The sequence below is a fragment of the Haliotis asinina genome, chromosome 2, assembly GCF_037392515.1.
Source record: "Haliotis asinina isolate JCU_RB_2024 chromosome 2, JCU_Hal_asi_v2, whole genome shotgun sequence".
Taxonomy (NCBI): domain Eukaryota; kingdom Metazoa; phylum Mollusca; class Gastropoda; order Lepetellida; family Haliotidae; genus Haliotis; species Haliotis asinina.
Window position 1 is genome coordinate 33377349 of NC_090281.1, and position 23231 is coordinate 33400579.

Sequence of the window (23231 nt, forward strand, 5' to 3'; positions counted from 1 at the left end):
AAGTATCACCAGTGCTATGAAACATCTTGATTTCTTTGGGACTACTTTGTCATTATTGGCTCAAACTTACTACTCCAGTATTTCACAATACTAGATCAAAACTTAGTTAATGAATATCGATCTCCATGAGGTATTTTGAAATCCTGTCCTACTACTTATATTGACTCATACTAATAGCTTACTTCTTTTCATTCCCTAATGGAAGTGGAAACATACTTTTTATACAGTTTCTACCATGTAAATCAAAGTGAAACTAACACTTGATTTGAGAATAGACTTCTGTGAGCACACCTACCCCATGGAAGGCGCTGGAGAGACTTTTCACAAAGACCACAGCCATCATGAGGAAGTGGATCTTGTACACCTCGCTCCTGTCAAGAAAAGACAATCAATCTTAACATAGTCAGTGTGTGAGTGAATGAGTTAAGTTTTACACCGAACTCAGCAATATTCCAGCTATGGCGGCAGTCTGTAAATAAACAAGTCTGGACCAGATGATACAGTGATCAACAGCATGAGCATTGATCTACGCAAATGAGATATGATGACTTGTGCCAACCAAGTCAGCCAGTTAGTTGCCTCTTACGACAAGTAGGGTTTACTTAAGGCCAATATTCTACTATGGACATTCACAAGTAGAGTTTATTGGTGAGTGAGGGAGTGAATGAACAAGTGTGCAAGCAAGCAAACATGGTTTTACTAAACTTTAAGCAATACTCTAGCAATAGTGGAGAGGGGGAGTAAAACAGCAGGAATTGAACCTGGGTCTTCAGCATGACAAACAAATGCCGTGACCCACAAAGCTACCTCAACGTCCTTAAAAGGGGGAGTCAGTTGGTGACAGATGAAGAGATATTGAGAACATTTTCCCAACTGACAACCCCTTCTGGGAAGTTACTTTTTCAGTTTGGAAACACTATTATATGCAAAATCATAGTGCCCTGAACGACATGCAGAACGTATGAAAATAGGGCTGCAACGATTCACTCAGGCTTTGATGTACTTTGATTTTCATCACTGGACCCTTGATTCGATCATTTTTTATTGGATTTTTCTTACAAGTAAAACATAAGATTAACTCTCTCTTTTTCAGCATGAAATGCATTGTCAACTTGGCGATATTTACTAACTACAATTCTAATTCAGTAATAATCAGCCAAACATGGCACCCCTTATTTCAGCGCTCGAAACTGCTTGAGTTGCAGTCAAATGTACGTTCTGACTGTGTAGAAATAATTAGGTATTCAAATATCAAACCGAAATAGTGATAATGGTTTTCAAAAAATTGCAACTAAGGTGTCAGATTTGATTTTCAATAATTAGAACCGAATCGTTGCAGTTCTATAAAAAGCTGGATTAGACAAGAATCACATCTGTATGTGGTAATAAAGGCTTTCTTTCATCTGATATCATTAACAAGACATACAACATTAAAGGCATGTTTCTTGAATTTGAAAGTTTAATCAATGATCTTGCGGAATGGAGAGGGAAAATAAAAAATATCAACAGAATATGTTTTTGAGTTGTGCTCTGGAAATGAAGATTACCCCTCCCTACTGAGACTACTTCCAAATCGTTTCCATGGAAATCGAGAAAAATAAATATGACAAATATCTGTAAATAGCAAAATGCAATACTGTAGATTTGGTTTCATATACAGTCATCCCTCACCAAAACACGGGTCTTGAGGTCCACGAATGACCCCCCCATGTTATAAGACATCTGCGTTATAGTACCTATTACATAATGTGGAAGAAAGGTCAAGTAAATTCATATTTTCCAAGGACATAACAAAACTGCTATTTCATGTATTGTGCTCAGTCAAAACTACATCATATCATTGAAGGTGAAAATAAACAAACTTTGAAAACGAAAACATATATATGTGTACGGGAAACTTGCAATCAAAAATCACTAGACATGATAATTTAACTGTTGTTCCTGTTATGCTACCTGATATTCAACTAAGCCGGAAATAGCGATCAGCTGTGTACAAATGTTTTGGTCCTATGTACCAGTGATTCAGTCAAAAACAATCTGATAATATTACATCAAAGAATTTCTATTCCATTATCAGAATATTTCATATATTAAGCAGTTATTGTAACAGATATAATATATACTGCTATTGGATTAGTATATAATGCATGTTTTCTGCAAACATATTTAACGTAACAATGGATACAGGCCATTACCTCTCTGGATATATTTTACGTAGGAGACAGTTTGAAAAGTCACCACTGACTTCTCGCAGAACTTGCAACTTTGTAAAAAACAAAATGTTGGCCATTTAATTGCTAAATATTACTTCAATGAGTCAGTAACGCGGGTCTCTGAATCCATTGATTAGGAGGCTGTAACCTGTTCATGATTGCTAAGAGTGCAAAGCCACTGACGCTATCGCAGTTGGCACGATAAACGAACCCTCACGAAGAACGGAAATGAGGTAACCTCACCGTGTCTCCCTTGTTTCTGTCAACAGTTTTAATGAATAAAAATGTGAATAAATTTAATCAAATAAAATGTGCTTTCTGACACAACAAGTTCTCCGATGACTGTGTTTACCCATGCTATAGCACGGTGTGTTGCACACAGCAAACATTGTAAGTACTCGACTGATGGCATGTCTTGTCTTTTAAATAAGTTACTACCCTATTTCACTGTTGGTATTATTATTATTGACAAAACCCAGCATGTTTTGAGCATCTAAAAAACAATGGATATGTACGAGAAACACTGCCAGTTGTCATCCGCACTGAATTTCACTAGTTTACGTAATTTACCAGAGTGCAACAGCAGATTTACTCGAGTTATTTTTGATATCGTGAAGGGGTATGATCCCAGTTCAACTTTTTTATGGGAGCCACGGATTGCCCCGCAGTTTAATCGTATCTGTGGTTACGCCAAGCGCATTATTGCGAGGGATGACTGTATCTACCAGTTTCTGAACAGTTCCCCAGTTGTCATCCAGAAATGAAGGCCACCCATCCCTTTTGAAACTAAGTTAAAAATTGCTTCTAAAGAAACCAACAAAAATAAGAATGACAAAAGTTTGTAAGTAGTAAAAGGTAGATAAATCTGCCAGATTATGTTGAAAAATATTGCATGGTTTTTGAGTTATGCTCTGGAAACAAAGCCCTCCCCTCCCTGTTGAGACAAAATCTGAATTATTTCCATGAAAACTAGGAAAAATAAAAATGCCAAAAATATGTAAACTTCAAAAAGCACCACTTCAAGATTTGAATCATAAATCTGCAAAGTTCTGTTGAAATATATTTAAAGGTTTTCAAGTTGTGTTCTAAAAACGAAGCCCACCCCTTTCTTCTGAGATGTCCAAAACGTTTCCATGGAAATCAAGATAAACGAAAATGACCAAAATCTGTAAATAGCAAAAGGCACCACCTTTGTTTTCTGTTCATTATATCTATCAATTTTTGTTGAAAAATATTGAATGATTTTTTAGTTCTGCTCCAGAAACAAAATGATTACAGACATGACGGATGAGGCGCCGACTATATCCCTCTGCATTACATGTGGAGGGATAAAAATGATGGGGAAGAGAGGAAGTAACTGATTTTGTACATGATCTGCAGGGGTGGGTCACTTACTTGGTAGATAAATCTTTCAGGGTGAGTGGGGGTGGGGTCAATTCACTTTGTTCATGTCCCTCCATAGAAATCATGGTAACACCCCTGAGTGATAAATAATGAATGGTCCCTATGCCCATACATTTTTGTTTCTGGAATAAATGTCTTAAAACACCATAGCTGGGATAATCAGTGGTAATCAGTGGTAAGTTTCAGCTCATCCTCCATATAATGTATATCACTTCTAAATGCCCTTCAAAGACTCATCCTCCACATCTACAGTCACACTGAAGATGGACAGGATAGCTTGTGCAATAACATATTAGGAATACTTACGGACACCTGTCACAATCCAGCTACAACATGGCATGCAGGGAAGGAAGTGTTGATCATATGCACAGACCTATCTAAGTTCTCCCCATCCAGATACAAGTAGGTGATATTGAATGAGTGAGTGAGCTTAGTTTTATGCCACACTCAGCAATATTCCTGCTATATGGCGGTGGTCTGTAAATAATCGTGTCTGGACCAGACAATCCAGTGACCAACAACATGAGCATCGATCCACGCAATTGGGAACCGATGACATGTGTCAACCAAGTCAACGAGCGTGACCACCCGATCCCGTTAGTCGCCTCTTACTCTTGCTGAAGGCCTACTCTAGCCCGGACCGTCATGGGTCAGGTGATATTGAGACAGTCATGCACTGCCAAGTCTGCAGCTAGTGACAGTAAAAATTCTGAAAAATGTAATTTTTATACCTGTATGATGATCTTATACCTATCCTTACACATGCATATATGCTTTATCTTTCCCCTCTTCCAGAGTCAGTATCAGTCATGATAAGGAAGAAGACATATCAAAGTGTCCATGAACTGCAATACTAGGATATCAGCTAGTACAGAGGTGCAAGACTCCCTACTGTGTCTGTGTATTGATAGGATATCATCAGCTTGTTTACAGTCTCTGTGTATTGTGCGTCTCTGTGTACTGCAATATCAGATCACCAGTTTGTACACAAGTACAGAATTCCCTTTGTCTGTATATTGCTAAGATATCACCTGCCTGTACAATGATGGAGATAACTAGATAGGCCTTGAGATGCACGTAAGGACAGATGAGATGAAAATAAACACATACACTGACTTTTTAAGCACGCCGAGCCACAAACATGCGGCAATGAAGAAGATGAGGCTGAAGGTGAAGTAGAGAGCTGGCTCGGGCATCTGTCCTGCAGACAAGAAGTTACCATTGTTGTCCTCAGTAATCTCCAGCTGTGGATGGAACCATCATCATAAGTGATGTCATCATGGCGATAAAGTGAGTGAGTTTAGTTTTATGCCACACTAAGCAATATTCTACCTATATGACAGGGGTCTGTAAATAACTGAGTCTGGACTAGACAGTCTTGTGATCAACAGCATGAGCATTGATCTGCTCAACTGGGAACTGATGCCATGTGTCAACAAAGACAGCATGCCTGACCACCTGAGCATGTTAGTCTCTTCCCTGACAAGCATAGTCCACTTTGGGGGCAAGCATGGGTTGCTGAAGAACTTTTCTATCCCTTAACTTCACGGGTCTCATGGCGACAGAGCCACTGTGGTGTTACAGCATGGTTATCACACATTTCAGGCTACAGATAATGAGCGAGGGAGTTTCTGTTTATGCCACTTTTAGCAATATTCCATCAATATCATGGCAACGGACACCAGGAATGGGCTTTACGCATGTTGGATTCAAACCTTGGTCATCAGTGTGATGACCGAACACTTCATCCACTATCCTACCCAGTGTATGAAATAAGGCCTGCTTGACAGCTCAAGAGGGGCTAGATTTCTGACGAATGGTTAAAATTTACAAGAAGACAAGCCCAGTGGTCTGTTGAAAGTTTTTCACGTTTGCATACATCTGTGTAAATTTATTAAAATCTAAATATTTTAGATATTTAAATACTTACCTTACCATAGGTCTTATGCATATTACCTCAAGCTTCGCTAGAAGAGATCAGACAGTCGTTGATTCGCCATTCCCTAGATGGCTACCTCATGTAATCTACGAATGTAGTCACGGAAGTGACGTGATCTCCCCACTCGCGCAAGCGCGAACAATCCAAAAATCACTTTTACTGGCAACAGGAAGGTCCGAAGAGTCCAGAGTGGGGAGGAGCATCCAGCGTTGGGAGGGAGTCACCGCCCTATGGTAAGGTAAGTATTTAAATATCTAAAATATTTAGATTTTAATAAATTTTTAACTTACCTTACCATAGGTCTTATGCATATGGCTTCGACAGATGGATGGTGGTGTGGACTCCGGAGGACCATCCCTCAGCAACCAGTGCACATGCATTAGGAGAACCTGGGAGACCAATGCCAACAGTCACAGGACAAACCTGGAAGCAGGGCAAAGAGTAACCCAAGGGAACTCCAAAGAAAAACCGACGCACCCTGAGGGTGAGGTTAATCTTAAGACCAACGGTAAGTAACAGTGTTATTACCTAATGGGCGGACGTCCGGGTAAGTTGCTGGGCAACCACCAACGGACTGAAAGACTGTAGTCCCTCCATGTCCTCAACTGCCAAGTCCCTCAGGTAGTGGGAAGCGAAGGCAGTAGACGACGACTTCCAAAAGCAGCCTTCCATAGTTTGTGGCATTGTGCAATTTCTATGGAGGGCCATGGTAGATGCCAACGCTCTAATCTCGTGTGGGCTGTCTGCCACCGGATGAGGTAGACGCTTGGCATCAAAAGCCGCCAGGATCGTAGATCGAAGCCATCAGGCGACTGTGTTCCTGTTCACCTCCCCTTGCAGATAGTCGAAAGCGGGATGAACAGTCTTTTAGGGGAACGTCTCTTAGAAGCCAACTTCCGGATGTAACATCTGAGGGCTCAAACGAGACACAGCAGCTCCCCCTCCATGTCCTCAACTGCCAAGTCCCTCAGGTAGTTGGAAGCGAAGGCAGTAGACGACGACTCCCAAAAGCAGCCTTCCATAGTTTGTGGCACTGTGCAATTTCTATGGAGGGCCATGGTAGATGCCAACGCTCTGATCTCGTGTGGGATGTTTGCCACTGGATGAGGTAGACGCTTGGCATCAAAAGCCGCTAGGATCGTAGATCGAAGCCATCAGGCGACTGTGTTCCTGTTCACCTCCCCTTTGCAGGTAGTCGAAAGCGGGATGAACAGTCTTTTAGGGGAACGTCTCTTAGAAGCCAACTACCGGATGTAACATCTGAGGGCTCTAACGAGACACAGCAGCTCCTCTTCCAAGTCATGTTGTCCCAAGACTGCAGATGACAGAGGAATGGAGAACAGTCTGTCTGGCTGTCCAGGGAGCTGATTCTTGGCCACAAAATCTCACAGGAGACCCAAGTGGGCTGGTCCATGCCTCGACTGATCCAAGCGAACCTGCGTGACGTCCAGGGCATGAATTCCACTAGCTCTATCAGCAGTAGCGCTAACACTAGAATGAAGACCGTCCTTTTTTTTTTTTTTTGAGACAAATACACGAAGGAGGCTTCCTCTAAAGGCTTATACGGAGGTCCTCTAAGATGTTGTAGGACGATGTTGAGGTCCCAAACTAGAGGACGAAGCTTAACTTTCCGGTCCTCCAATTTGCAGGCCTTGAGTAGCGCAATAAGATCTGGTACCTTGGAAATCTGTTTATCTGCTTTAATCGAATAGAGTTCAAAACCGACAGATAAGTCCCCAAGGTACTGCCTCTAAGATGCTTGCAGTTATGCAGGAACAGGAGGAAGTTCGCTAAATACTGTGGAGAAGCTGTCATAGGGTCTTGCGATCTTTGAGCGCAAAAACTCTCAAATGAGCGCCACTTGTCGTCATATAAGGACCTAGTGGACATTCGATGCGTACAAGCTAGGACGCTTGCCGCGCACGAGGAGTAGCCCTTAACTCTTATTGCCTTCTGCAGATGACCCAACTGTGAAGATGAAATCTCAGTGGGTCCGGATGCAGCTGCCGACTGTGCGGATGTCGAAGCAGACGTAACTAATCTGGGAGCTGGTACGACTCTCCGCTGGCGAGATGACGCAGGTCGGGGAACCATGGCCTGGCTGGCCACCAAGGTGCGACCAAAAGCAGTCGCAGGATCGTGTCGATCGCCCACGCCTGCAGGTCCATAAAGTGACTGAGTGGAAACCCTGTGCTCCAGGGTGATTAATTTCGCCACTTGAGATGAGTACCCCTTGGCCCTCAAGACTATCACCGATGGTCCAGGCGCAAAGATGAAACCGTGACGGATCCAGGTGCAGTGTCCAATTGTGAGGATGGTACAACAATTGGTCCCACTCTGGAAGCCGATATTTGAAACGTCTCTCGACACAACATATTCTCTGTTGGAGATAGACATAGGGGGCGAGATAAGGCGTCTGCCATGAAGATGCAGGCTCCTGGTGTGTGAGATGCTTTTATATGGAGGATCAGACTCGTCCACGTCGAAGGGTAGAAACGACAAGTGTAGTAGAGGTCGTGGCCTCCTTGACCCTTGTTTACCTAGAGGGCTACTATTGAGTTGACCGAATGGATCATCAGTAGCTTGTCTCTCGGTGCTGTCAGCCAATAATAGACATGCATCACCGCTTATCTTCAACTGGGTGATGTGAAGAGATAGAGCTCCACTCCCCCAGAATCCTGCTGCAACCTCCTTGACTAGATAGGCACTCAATCCTGGTAGAGACGTGTCAACCTAAAGATGGTTGTTGAATGACGGCTCTAATATGCAAGGTCCAAACATTGACCAGCGAGTCTACCACTGGTGTGGAGTCAAGACGTCCAAAGTCGTAAACCTGTCTTGAAATCATGATCAAGAAAACGCTGTCATAGACGTAATAGTAGACGTCTACGTCTGATCATATCCTAAGGTGACGTGAGCAAATCGAGTAGACATTATCACTGACATAGTGATAACGGACAGAGTACAGCTTGCTTTTAACATCGCCTTGAACTTCGACCCCCGAACCTGGGACGGCAATGTGATGAATCAACTCCCGCGGAGTTAGTTAGTCATCCAAGCTGACTTAATAGCCTGATAATGAAGTCCACCCCTCTCAAGATAATCTTGTATGCCGTAAAGATGCGTCATACTTCGACTTCAGAATAACCACGCTGTTCATTATGAATGTGTTGACATTTCAAGGAAGTCTATTTATAGCTGGCTGTCTGTCCGATCAGAAACTGCCATACATCGCTGCACGCCTCCTGATAGGCAGCGTTGAGACTACTGTTAGAGGATCTCTATGCCGAGTAGAGAAATCCAATGCCGCTGTAGACTGCTAGTCTAGAGTGTAACGACATCTTTCCATCGTAAATGACTAAGTCACTGCAGACAACTTCCTTACACTAGAATAATAACAACACATTCTGCGCAGGGCGTTGTCCCTCGATGACCAATCAGATCGTAGATGTAACGTCCTGGGATCCTTTGCAGGGCGTTGTCTCTCGGGGACCAATCAAAATGTAGACGTGACGTCACCGGTGTAGCAGGTAACTAATCACCATGAAATCTTGTAAACGGTGATACCCTGCTAGCCTGTAGGCTTAACAGTAACCATGCTGTATGGCGAGCACGTGTCTAAAGGAGTAAAGCGCGCGAAAACCCTTCCGCCGCTTGAAACGGACGTAGACAAATTGCTTTCCAAGTACATGTGTTGGAATTTTCCCCGAAGATAAATGCTGCCCTCTCTATAATAAGAGGTGTAGTTAGGCGTGGCACTTTGTAGTTGTCTCGAAAAATCTTCGTGACACAATGCGTAAAGCACGTGAAAGAAAACTTTCTCCGCTTGAAGTATATGTAGACAAATTGTAAAGTAAGGATCTTCGAGGATGCAGCCAGTCCCTCCAAAGGACACCCAGTCTCACGCCTACCAGCAGAGGAATATCTGGTACGGTGATCAATCCTCGAGGCGTTGTCTTCAGACAAGTCCATCGCCGTCGCCGAGGTAGCTGACACCAGAGCAGACAACGGTTTAAGCATCCGCTTGAGTTCAGTCTCAATGGTCACCCGCTTAGAATCCTGCACTCTGTAAGAGAGCTGCGAGGAGCCCAATAACCGCTACATAGATTCAACCAAGACCGCCACGCTGTCCGCGAAAACCAGGCTGTGTATCTTGTAATCTGACTTCTTGGATTTACACACTTAGAAATTCGGATTAGATGACAATTTTTCAAAGACCGCATCTAATACAGCCACGGCGTCCGCCACCATAGGATCAGGCGGGATGAGTAACTCCGGCGATAAATGAAGTGCTGCAGGGTTGTTGGAATTAGCTGAAGGTGAAGGGCAGTACGGTAACCTGTCAGCAATCCACTCGAAGACGACTGATAAGGGTAGTTAAGTGCCATCACCATCGCCGTCGCCTCCTGCCTCCTCGTCGAAGTCCGGGCCAAAAACCTGTTCTTCCAGGTCCTCATAGGAAACGGAATTCGAATCACGCCGCGACGTAGGAGACCAAGTCGATGCATGAGCAGCAGATTCCTTGGACGAGATCCAAGGTGGTTCCGGCGACCGCAAACGCCGAGTTCTAGAGGAGCGTCGAGGTGATATGGACTGGGAGCGCAAGCACCGTCTTCACCTGGTAGTAAAGCGAGAGTCCTCATTCAAAGGGCGTAGCGGGGACCGAGAGCGCCGACAAAGACTACTGTGGAGGGTACAGGATCACCGACTCCCAGGGAACCTGGAGCGCGATCTGCGCCGAGAGCGCTCTGCCTCCAAGCGCCGAGCGCGCCCTTCATCCAACTGTCGATGTAAAACCTTTTCCCTGGACAACGTATGCAACACCCTGGGTATACGGTAAGGCGCAGGCGCTGGCGCTGGCATAGGGTCCGGCGTCGGCATAGGCGCTGGCGTAGGTATAGGCACTAGCGCAAGCACAGCCTCTGGCGCTGGCGTAGACAGACGCTGGCGTAGGCATAGGCATAGGCACTGGCGCAAGCACAGGCGCTGGCGCTGGCGTAGACATAGGCGCTGGCGTAGGCATAGGCGCTGGCGTAGTCACTAGCGCAAGCACAGCCTCTGGCGCTGGCGTAGACATAGGTGCTGGCGTAGGCATAGGCACTGGCGTAGACATAGGCCCTGGCGTAGACATAGGTATAGACACAAACACAGGCGCTGGCATAGACGCTGGCGTAAGCAAAGGCGCTGGTGTTGGCATAGGCGCTGGTGTCGAGATGTCGAGACGCTGGCATCGCAGCAGCACCGGGCGTCAGGAGAGAGCGCAGGAACCTCTGGACTTCCGGATGAGACAAGGCATCTGGATGAAAACAGATCCACGATGGAATCCGAGCGAGGTGGTTCCGGGGACAAGCGTACAGGCGTCACAGACGAACGCCCCATCCCAGGCGTCGGCACAGGCGTTGAAGGCGGTTGTAAGTCAGGGTCGTCCGGCAGAGATCCCAACGACGACTCTCGAAATCCGCCACCAATAACACCTCGCAGTACTGGCAGTGTCCGTCAAAAGAGCAGGCTAGAGACGCACAATCCGGGCACCAAGGGTGGGGATATTCGCCGATTCCTGCCCCAAGCAGATAGTGCAAAACTGGGGAGATATACACAGTTAAGTGCAACAAACAAACATAACAATGCGTTGAAACCAACGCAGGAGGTAGAAAAAACACCCCTATACCAGAAATGCAGCACCAACGCACCCCCACTATAAAGTAGGCACGCCCGTAAGCTCGTGACAGCGAAGGGCAAACAACCAAAACGGTTGCCTGCGTACATCGCAACGTGGCACGAAAAAACATATAAATGCAGTGAAACCTGGCAAAAATACTAATCGACATGGAAAACCACATGGAGGGAGAAAACCAGCAAGATATAATACCCCCACGGACGCCATGCCGCACTCACACACGACGCGGGCGAACCCACCCCGAAGTGAGAGAAAAAATAACACGAGGTAGCAAAGTAAGTGCAGTTAAAAGATAACTTACCTTAACACGCACACCTAAGGAATACAAACCATACCTACCCCTGAGGAAACAACTTTATTGAACCACAAAGTAGGTAAACTAAGCGAACCAAAAACGTCCGAACAGACGAACGCTAGAAGTAAAAGTGATTTTTGGATTGTTCGCGCTTGCGCGAGTGGGGAGATCACGTCACTTCCGTGACTACATTCGTAGATTACATGAGGTAGCCATCTAGGGAATGGCGAATCAACGACTGTCTGATCTCTTCTAGCGAAGCTTGAGGTAATATGCATAAGACCTATGGTAAGGTAAGTTAAAAATTCACCATATCTTGATGTCTGTTTTGGTAAGACTCAATTTTGGGCTGGTAACATCTTCAAATTACCAGCCCTGATGTGTGTCAGGGCTTTTGCTTATTTCATACACTCCACTACCCAACTGTCTCGTATGGATGATAAAGACATACAACACATCCTATGATGACTCTCAATTATTATCCGATTGCTGGCTTATAGCTGGAATACTGCCGAGTGTGGTGTAGAACACAATTCACTCAATCACTGCGACATGCATGCTGTCATTACAACTTCAATTTCATGGTATTAATAACTTAAAGTTTCATGTGGATTTAACTATCAAATATATCCTTCCTATTATAAGTTTTTACGAGGTAATTATTACAACATGCAATTTCTACATGCAATTTTTTTTGTTATTTATTGCCTCACAACAATAGGACACAGCCAGTAAACACTTGAGACTGGACCAGATAATCACATCATGACAAGTATACTGAAAGCCATTAAAAACACAATTGGTATTTGATGTCCTGGCACTCACAAAACTTCTACCAAAGATTTTTTTCCTGCAACACATAGAATGTAGGGATAAAAGGCTGATATTCTTTTCCATTTTGAGTTTGAGTCCAAGAGCATTCCTCTTTTATGAACTTCTACACTTAAACCAGAACCTTTGACATTTCTCATAAACACAACCACATTCATGAAACACATTGTGCACGTGCATTACCTACACTGAGACCCTAGAAAAGCACAAGGAATTGTGAAACTGAATCATGTTGAGAAAGTGCCACAACTTGCTACAAGAAGAACAGAATCAGGTTCTTGCTATGGTTAGCTGTGTTTCTTCAGATGTGATGACTGTCAGGCACTGAAATGTGCATCCATCCACCGTTGGTCAACTCAGATGTTTTCAGGCCACTGAAGTGATGCATTTGCCAGTGACCTGGTGCACCAACTTTGACGACAGCTTGACAGGACCACAATATCTGTGTCTCACACTTGCGAAATCGGTGCAAAACAGTTGCTGATACTGCAAAGAGGACAACTGGGGCAAGACAGCATCATGTCTATGCCCAAACAGTGCGAAGATGCCTTAACGCAAGTTTAATGTACCCTTTGCAGATGGATGTCAACAGATTTATTGATGTCGAGAAGAAAGACTTGCACCAAACTGTGTTTTTGAACATGGTAGTTTTCCAATGCTACCAGAGACTGTCTTGCAGTGCACAGTGGACACACATGATATTGACTACAAGTGACCTATCCCTCCTTTATTTGATGCCATTGTTGCATCATTGACGAGTTATCGACAGATGTTTATTTAAAACGTATCTGCCAGTTACATCTATATATGTTGAAATTTGTGTGAGAAAAGAAAGTCTGAATGTCAAATTGCGTTTTTAATGGCTTTCAGTATGTTATGAACCAGTATAAAAATGGTCGATGACAAGGAATGACTTGTCTGACCACAAATCCATGTACCTGTTCTTTCAGCAAATTTACATTGCATAGGAGTGAGTGGGTCAGTGAGTTCAGTTTTATGCACACACAGCAATACTCAGCTGTCTGTAAGTAAACGAGCCTGGGCTAGACAATCTAGTGATCAACAGCAAGAGCATCTATTTACGCAATTGGGCACTGATAGTGTGTCAATCAAATCAGCAAGTCTGACCCATCTACCTTGGTAGTCGCCTCCTTTGACAAGCATGGGTTAATGAAGATCAATCCTGACCCTGATCTTCACAGTTCACATTGCACTGGACCAAATCTAACCTGGAATTACCCTAGGACAACGATCAGACTGCCTCATACACATGCACTTACAGAGAGGTTGACAATGGATTTGGATTGCTCGTGGTAATTGTGGCAGTTATGGAAGAACAGGTTGTACAGTCCCTCTTCCTGTTTGGTTCTGATGGCCACAAGAAACTGCAACAGAACGAGAAAAACATAACAATGCATATTTCTACCCCAAAATGTAACTTTTATGATAAAATTGATAAGAATAATAACAGCAAAGAAGGGTGGTCATGTGGTCTGTTTTGGCGGGAAAGGGAGAGGTTAAAGTGAGTGATTGTTCGTTCCCTTCTAGGGAATTTGAAGGGATTCAAGTTTCCATTGGGAAGGGAAGATAGGCAAATAAGCACGAGTCAGGATAAGGAAAGTTAGAAATATCATTTACACTTATCCTGACTAAAAGTAATACTAAAGTGCCAATCCAGTTGTCCTAACTAGTCAGTTTGGGAACTCTGTGATAGGGATAGTGATAAAAAATGAGGGTGTGATGAGTCCAGAGGCGTGTTCAGAAACGTGAGCGTCCATGCAATTGCCTCCTGCGAGCACTCACAGAGGTCCTGAACGGATGCGAGCACTGGGTTACATCAAACAATTTGAGACCATCTCGTGTTGTTATGGGAGAAGCCGAATAGCTTTTCATCTTCTTGGAGGTTACAGAAAGGGGCGAGTGGTGGTGAATGACATTAAACATGTATAAGACAAAATGTTACTGATGTCAGGTTCATCTTTATTCTTTTACACAACGTTTCTTGGCTATTCCTTGCCCAGGGGAATGCAAATTAATGATAATGGTGTGAATGGGTATTTTTCTATTAAACAGGCCACCATCTGTGAGAATGGTTTGCGGGTGCTTGTTCGGGCACAGACGTTCACGATTCTGAACATGCATCAGGTCACATGTTATGGGTGGGCAGACTTAAACTGGAGCTGTGTTTTTTCTCTGTTCTTATGAACACAGGCTTGGTGTTTCTACTACAATTCAGCAAAAAGACGAGACAAAAATGAGTCAGGATAAGGTAACATTTAGCATTTTCATGACAGCTAATTTCAGCCATATCACTGTCTGGTATCATGAAATACAATTTCTGTTCCATCCTCGATGGTCAAGGGTATAACATGTCTTTTGTAAGGGTAAATACCCGTGACCCATATGCTTTCTTTGCTTGCGGTTGAACGTCTGGACCAGACAATCAAGTGATCAATATCATGTACAGAAATCTATGATGACATGTCTCAATAAATTCAGCAAGTTTGGCCAGCTCATCCTGTCCATCACCTGTTTCATGACAATCATTGGTAGGTGAAGACCAGGCCCGATTTCTCGAAATAAACTGAAGTCTGAGTTTTTACTTAAGTTCAAGTTTTTGCTCAAATTTGAGAAAATGCAGGAACATGCATTTTCCAGAAAGAAAGAAAATTGGTATCCAGCTCAAACATAGTAGACAATCTGAATTTGGTGGACAAATATCTTTAGTTGTTTTTTTAGTCTAAAAGATGCAGTTGAGATAAAAATTCAGCTGTTTCAAATTGTCAAACTCAGTTTGAGATTTGAGTTAAAACTTAAGTTTGTTTTCAGAAATCAGGCCCAGTTGTAGCCAAGATCTTCACTGGTACCCATTGCTACCACAGCAGTATTTTGAGTCAATCTGAACCCCAGCTACTCCATCACCTCTCAGCCATATCAGCTTGTAGATGTGGATGTAACTGAGGTCACTTTCTTAAGAAATACTTTTGCTTACAAATATTTGGAGTTGAATCTTATTCATCCCAGATATCTCCAGGATATACATTCACTATACCTGGATATATCTAAGCTCAGCCCGATAAATTTATTGCGTCCCTCGATATATCGAAGATGAATCTTATTTAGCTCCTAATGAATCACAACTCCTTTATGCCCACCCATGTGCATAAAGTAGGACTGTTGACCTTTGGAGGTTTATCAACGGCATGAACACTGACCTACGCAATTGGAGCATGATGACATGTGGCAACCCAGTCACCGAGCCTGACCATCAGATCCCATTAGTTGCCTCTTACGACAAGCAAGGGTTACTGAAGACCAAGTTTTACCTGGATTAGCCAGAACAATAGTGTGCCAGGCGTATTCATACCTGCTACAGTGGAATACCATAGCAACAGTGCATTTTACTATCACAATACAGCTGTTTCTCTGTATATTAACTAAATAATCAAAGAGAATGATTTTTACATTACTTTCACCAATATTCAAAAAACATTAACATGGGATATCAGAGCAGGATTCACATTATACCAATGTAGGGAATCAAGACTGATCCTTCTGGGTGACAAGCCAATGCTTCATCATCACTGTACCCATGTGAGGAATTGAACATGGGCCACTGGCAGTGGGTGAAATAGTTTCCAAATATTGCAAGCCAGTCAGGCTAGTCATGTCTGAAAGTTACTAGTCCACAATAATTTCTAGCCTGAAATTTCAAAATGAAGATACTAAGCAAAAGATTACAAAAATAGATGAAAATAAGACATTGCCAACATGACACTGATTTCATCATTAACCTGCTAATATGAAGAACATTTTTATTCTGTCATAATATTGCATGACAAGATTATAACTTAACAAGTCGAGTGATATATTTACAAAAGGAACTTGCCAGTCAGGCTAGTGACTGTGGAGATTTACTGGCCCCAACTGGATTATTTCAAGTCATGAACTAGCTGGCCAGTGGATATTTACACACTGGCATGAAAAGCGAATGCTTTAACCACTAGACTCTCCAACCCCTCCTGAAAGATTTCAAAGCCTTACTTAAGGCATATACACTTACATGTCCAGTTAACACTCCATCAGTTTCATTCATAGTAAAAACCAGAGTGTCATTGTTGAGAGCTTTTGCAGTCTGGACAGTAGCTTTTCCTGCACTTGAACTGAAATTCAATGCTGCTGCTGTTGACGTCGATGTTGTAGCTGATGATGTAGTTGGCACCTCCCCGACAGCCTGTCGTTCCTGCCTATGGACAAGAGACTGGTCAGTGAGAGAGGCCGCAATGTGGGACCTCTTTGCGGAGGAGGTGTCCCTGCGGTGGAGGTTGTTGTCATCAAGGTAGGTGTCTCTGTCTTGCTCTGTGATGAGCAAATGGCTGGTCATTGTGTCCCCTGGCTTGTGTTTCACAATTAGCCTGAAGTGGAGGAGACAGAGGTTCAAGGCCTTGAAATGATAGCAGCACAATGATAATCGTAACATCAACTTACGACTGTCGAATCCCTATGACAACTTTGAGGAACAGGGCCCAGGAATAGAAATGTTTCAAGCATGCCATGCAGCACTCTAAGATGTTCAGGGAAAAACTTTGGAATTTGAGGCCAACATGAACAATTTTTAACCCATATACCCATATCCAAATATCATTTCATAATAAACTAGATAAAAACAGCTGCAATAAAAAGACATTTTTTTCATTTTTCTATTTTTTTTTCTTGACCCTTTCTAGTGCATGATACAAGTAATTATTTTCATCTGAGCATGCATGTTTCAAATTGATTTTATCAGAAAAGCCTGAGAATTCTTGAGCAACAAAATCTTGGGTAATGGTGATGTTAAGATACATCTAAGTGGAGACCTGATACCAGACTTACTTTTTCTGCAGTGGATCTATTATGAAGAGAACCATGGAAACTGAGTGGTCCTTATTGTCAAATTTTTCTAATATACACTTGTCCTGCATGTTCTCCTGAAACAGACAGAATAAATCCACAGTCATTACAGACCTGAGGCTGAACAAATATGTAACCATTAATAAACTTGAATACATAGGGCAAGTGAGTGAGAGAGTGAGTGAGCGAGCGAGCGAGCAGGTTTGCATGTTTGAGTGGGCGTGAGTATCCTTTTATGTAGCTTTTAACATTATTCCAAAAATATCTTGTCTGGGGATACTAGAAATGAGTGGGTAATGGAACCTGGGTCTTTGGAGTGACAATCAAACACAACCGCTTGGCTACACCACCTTCCTGAATAAATCTTTAGTTCCATTTATTAACTTGAATAAATCTCCCATTTATAGACCTGTATGTATCTGTAGTCATTTACTAACATGAATAAATACCAATTGATGACGTCTTCGAGAGTTACAGTGTTATGTCATATTTTGTATATTGTCCACAACTGCAAGCTCAAGGTGATACTTCATATATTTTTTGTTTCTGAACATCCACATGATCCACAGACAATTAAAATTACAGTAGCTATTGCTTGTACTGTTTGTGAGATGACTTCATTCTGAGCATGCAGATGGTCCATACAAGGAAACTGTTTGCAGGGTTTATCATTGTGTTATCAGTGCCTTCTAATTCATATGATTTGGTTGGTTGTTGTTTAATGCCACACTCACTGATACGGTGCTGGTCTGTAAATAATCTGGACCTGACAATCCAGTGATTAACATCAGGAGTATCAATCTACACAAATGGGACACAATGATGAGTCTGACTACCCAACAATGTTAGTCTCTTCTTACAACAAGTATGAGTTGTTGAAGATCAATTCTAATCCAGATCTTCAGGGGTTCTAATTTCTATGAAAGTTGGAATGATAAATATACAGGTTGATTTAGAAATGCTATGAGCTGTTTTTCCATGATAAAACATTTCCTGCAGCATAAAGAGCACCTGAATAAAATCCCCATAGACATAAACACATGACCAAGGACAGAATTCAACCACCCCTTTAAACCTATATGGCCAAATTTCAATGGGACACATGGGATGTGGGGTGGCCCAGAAGATAAAGTGTTCTCTAGGGCTGCAACGAATTCATTCGATTTTCGATATTGGATCATTAATTTGATCATTTTCGATTTGATTCTTCATTCAAGTAAAAACAGCAGATTTCACTAAACTCTCAGAGTTGGCACTTTCAGCTACGCTTTCGGTTCCAAATGAAATTTAGACTATCAATTCTGCATAACATTCATCTAATTTCCCAACACAGTACGTTTATCTCCTAATTCTCAATGGGTACTTCGCTCACAGTCAAGCAATTGCGTTTGCCTTATTCCAACAACTGAAACTGCTTCAGTTGGAGTCCAAGTTACATTCTGGCTGTGGAAATAATTTATCTGGTATTCAAATATCAAATGGAAACAGTGATAATGGTTATCGAAAATCGAAACTAAGGTGTCTAATGTCATTTTCGATGCACTGAACTGAATCGTTGCTGCTCTAGTGTTCATTCATCACTACCACACACATGGACAAAGACTGTAAACTATGGTTTTGGTAGGCCAGATCTGTCAACTAACTTGTAGGCTACTGGGCTAGATTATGTCTAGACAAGTGAAGACCTGGGTAAGTTATTTGTCTCAGCAACACTTGTTGTGTGAAATGACTGATGGGATGGTTGGTAAGACACACTGACCTTGTCATTTTTGGTATTTTCATGATATTACTTTCTGATAAATCTCTACTGTGCCCTGAATGCATCTACGGGTTGGCCCCATACTTTTATTACCTCCCTTACTAGCTCCACATTCTCACCTAAGCTGTTGTTACAACAAAGCTTGCCAGTGTCAACAAAGATAGCAGTCCCAGTTGCTCACAGTGCGACTCAGATCTGGGGGAAATCATACATACAAATTGACAGGTCTGAAAAACATATGCAAGAACTCCTTCTTCCTCTTTCTGAGTACATCTGCATGATTTGTGTTGCCAAGTTTGATCCTTTACATAAATTAATAAGCAAAAGTGAGTTGTGATTGGTGTGCTAAACATCCGAGCCTAGACACCTGATTGGATAAAAAGGCAGCCAAGGGACGTAATAAATTCATCGGTCCAACTCGTAGATGCATCCAGGGTATAGTAAAGAAATATGGGAATGTATACACTGAAGATCCCGAGGATGTGACTTGTCACAGTGTCTGAATTGCACAGACTGATGCTCATACTGTTGATCACTTGAATGTCTGATCCAGACACCATTACTTGCAGACCACCACCAAATACCATGACTACTGCGGAGTGGGGATTAAATAACAAATGAACAAGACACTGTAGTTACCCAAGTACAGGTACTTTCTGCTCACTTGAATGCTACCCTTGTACTTACAATGTATGATGAGACCTCCTTTGTTTTGCTTTTATCCAGCGTGAAACCAAACATCTGAAATAGATCAGAACAAACATCACAGGTAACCATTGCAACTGGGGCAGGTGTTCACCCACAATATGCAGATCGATTATCAGAGCTCTGTAATCGGTCAATAATTCTTCTTTTGGCAAATAAATTGTAATGCAATATATTGGGAATGTAAGTGTCTGATAGTAAGTGACACTAGCTAAAAATGACGACCCTGTTTTCAAAATTATAAATCCCTTAAAATCTATGTTACAGGTTCTGATAACACTAACAGCAATTAAGTTTCGTAGTCAGGGATTCTATTTTCTTGTTTCATACATATATTTATAGCATTACAGTATGTTGTTTTATCATTAAATAATAAAAGAACACATCTGTAGAGAATAGAACCTGGGTCTTCAGCGTGACGAGCAAACTCTTCACCACAAAGGCTAGCTCACAGCCCCATCTAGACAGGGACAAACAATGAAGAGATCTGATGTATTATGTCATCGATAGAGAAAACAACAGTAGCTTACAGGATTCGATGAAGTTCCAGACAGAATCTTGTAAGAAAATCCAGTGATCTTCACATCCAGGGTTCCCTTCTGGAGAAAGCCAAATGTACTGAGGGTGAACTGTTTCCGAGAATCATTCTGAAAATGAGCCAATCAAACCGTAGTATCACATTCACATCACTACTGTCTGTTTGCAGTGAAAACATACCGATGAATTTCACTTCTGGACAAGACAATCCAGTGATGAACATTATAAACATCGATTTATGCAATTGGGAATAGGATACAATTACGTGTCAACTAAGTCAGCGAGTCTGACCACCCGAATCACAGTGTTTCAATAGTGCTCATGAATAATGATTCAAAATAGCAGGACATAGAGTCCTCTAAGTTTCAGATGTCTGTCTGACCCACTAAAACTTCACAAGACTCATAGAATAGAACTTCAACACAAATTACTGATTTAACATTTCTTATGATGTGCACTGAAATTAATAATAAACGTAAAATTTACTAACACCAAACAAGTGTCATATGTTGCATATGACAACTTCAGTCCAAGTCATTTGTAAATTATGTAGTTGGACATTGGGACTGGCGGGTTGTAGACTTCAACCTGACCGCCAGGGAATCAGGCACTATTCGTGAACACTGTTGCATAACATGTTTGGGGGAGTCACATACAATTTGGAACTTTCATCAAGACGTCAACTGTGATTGTTTAATAGCGACTAAATACAAGGTTAAGCATCTCAGGTATTATATCAGCAGTGAGCAGCTAACTGGCAAACAATAAACTAAGTAGTTTTAAACAACAGCAAATTACAAGTATAGATTAACTAACGGCCCAGTAGCACGGCATCAACAATGATGCAAGCTTTTAAATCAAGGCGTTGTGCATCAAATATGCAGGTTTTCTGCAACAGGGGAAACAATGCCAATCCTGATAGTTGCCTCTCACAACAAAACATTGGTGGCTAAAGATCAGTAACCTGGAACTTCATCAAACATTCATCAGGAGATTTTGTGCCAGAAAAGGGATGTAGGGAACATTACTATGACTGGTGATGCTACAATGGGAGAGTTGGCTTTAGTGCCATAACTGAACATACACTTGAAACTAAAGTGGCTTAAGTGCAAGTTCAAGACAGTTTCAAGTAGCCAGACTGTTTCGACATCGAAGCTTTTCATAGTGTACTTTTGATGCTTTAGAGTTAAAACAATTTTAAATGTGCAGCTGAAAAAATAAATGCAATACCGGACAAAAGCTTCTGCTATCATTCTTTAAAAATATTTGGGAAAGGGGTACAACCCCTTCAACTTCCAACACTAAGTTTTGTTTTCATTACAAAACCAGAGCGTAAACAACTAAGTTTCTGCAGAAGATGTCACTTGGTTGATGGGATGGTAGATGTATGAATGTGCAGCTTCAACTTATACATCCAGTAAATTCCATTCCTGTGCATTATGATGCAAATTACTGAATTATAGATAGATAGACAGACAGACAGACAGACAGACAGATAGACAGACAGACAATTGAAGCTACAACTTCTTTATTATTGTCTTTTGGAGTAGATGCTGTTATCAAGAAAGTCATTAGCACCTACACTGAATGAAGCTTGCATTAATGAAAAAGAAGTGGTATTTCCCTGGATTCATGACCTCCAAAATGCCCCTCACAGAAGTTAACAACTATGTAAACTACTATCGTTGCATAGCTTACTCAGTGACAATGAGTATACAGATGCCTGATGCACTTGAAGACCAAGAGCATTGTTTAGCATTTGTTTTTTTTATATTTAGAACGGCATAAAAGGAAGTCAATGCGGTTGCACTGTAAATTTAATTGCACTGGTAAACAAAATGGCAAAATTGAACTTCATAAAATCTGGCTAAACAGACACATAAGAATGATAAAGGAATACACTGACGTTTCGGAAAGGGTACAAATCCCTAACCCCAAACCCTAAGGATCGTAAAAAGTGCCAAGCCGTAAGGATCGTACTGGGTGGTGGCTGGCTGGTGTTGTGCCGGGTAAACAAAAAATACTCAAATATAAACTCGACTAAAGAGATGAAAAATGTTACTATGGTGACGTCATTTTGTCGTGGCTTGTGCACATATACTCAACAAGCGAGCGACACTTGTCTAACAACATTGGATCATGGTCAATTATCTGTAAATACCCAAAACATAAAGAAATGTTGCAGACAAATTTAAAATTCAATATGATATGTACACCTGAAATAGTCTACGTGAAAAAATATATGTAATAATTTGATGACAACATATCGCTACATGCTCAAGTCAACCTGTTTACAATCGTTTCAGTTGAATTTTCAACTCGAAAACGTAATTGATCGAGAAGACATGCTTTAGTAAATGTAAACAATTACCACAAGGTCATATTTCAGTATTTTCCCGTGACACAAACACAAACAGATGACCAAAACAAGCAGCTTTTTCATTTCAGGCCTGATCATTTTCGTCTTATGCTCCATGTTGGAACATATGACGTTTCCGGTCTGGACGATTCGTTACAACTGATTCAACTGGCTGATAATGTCGCCATTGGCCAATCAGAAAGACTCTTACAACGGTGTTAAATATACCTTCACTGTGGGGCTGTGGCTACGTACACGACATCGTGTATATAATGCACTTGTATACACGACAAGACAATGTCGTGTATATAAGTCTCTTATGTGCACGACGGTCCTTTTATATAAAGATGCCATTCACACTGCAATTTACTAATTTAATATATGGTTAGCATAATAATTGATAATGAAGAAGTTTGCGTCACTACCAGTGTCGACTCAAATTTCTGTCTAAAAATGCTGTGTAGATATATTTTCGGGGCTTTTTATCAGACTTTGTGAAATTAATTTAATTATTACGAATCTTGCATGCAGATATATTTATAAATAGAATCGAACACAAACTAAATTCTTTCAATGATCGTACAAGTGTTATTTTCAACATATTTGTACATTCTCATATATT

General features: G+C 41.9%; 1 protein-coding gene across 2 annotated transcripts in view; it reads right to left on the reverse strand.

The window, feature by feature from the left end:
- The window catches only part of LOC137273628 (protein GPR107-like), a 36175-nt gene extending 13416 nt beyond the window's left edge, over positions 1-22759 (reverse strand). The window contains exons 1-8 of one of the 2 annotated variants that reach the window (XM_067806392.1): positions 22622-22759; positions 20244-20360; positions 19696-19749; positions 17232-17326; positions 16423-16774; positions 13640-13744; positions 4728-4861; positions 296-371 (exon numbers count right to left, since the gene is read on the reverse strand). In XM_067806392.1, the coding sequence (XP_067662493.1) occupies positions 296-371; positions 4728-4861; positions 13640-13744; positions 16423-16774; positions 17232-17326; positions 19696-19749; positions 20244-20360; positions 22622-22726 (1038 nt within the window). In that variant the 5' untranslated portion in view covers positions 22727-22759. The remainder of the gene's footprint in view (positions 1-295; positions 372-4727; positions 4862-13639; positions 13745-16422; positions 16775-17231; positions 17327-19695; positions 19750-20243; positions 20361-22621) is intronic. The other variant, XM_067806393.1, reaches the window with a different exon arrangement.
- Between the last annotated feature and the right edge of the window lie 472 nt (positions 22760-23231).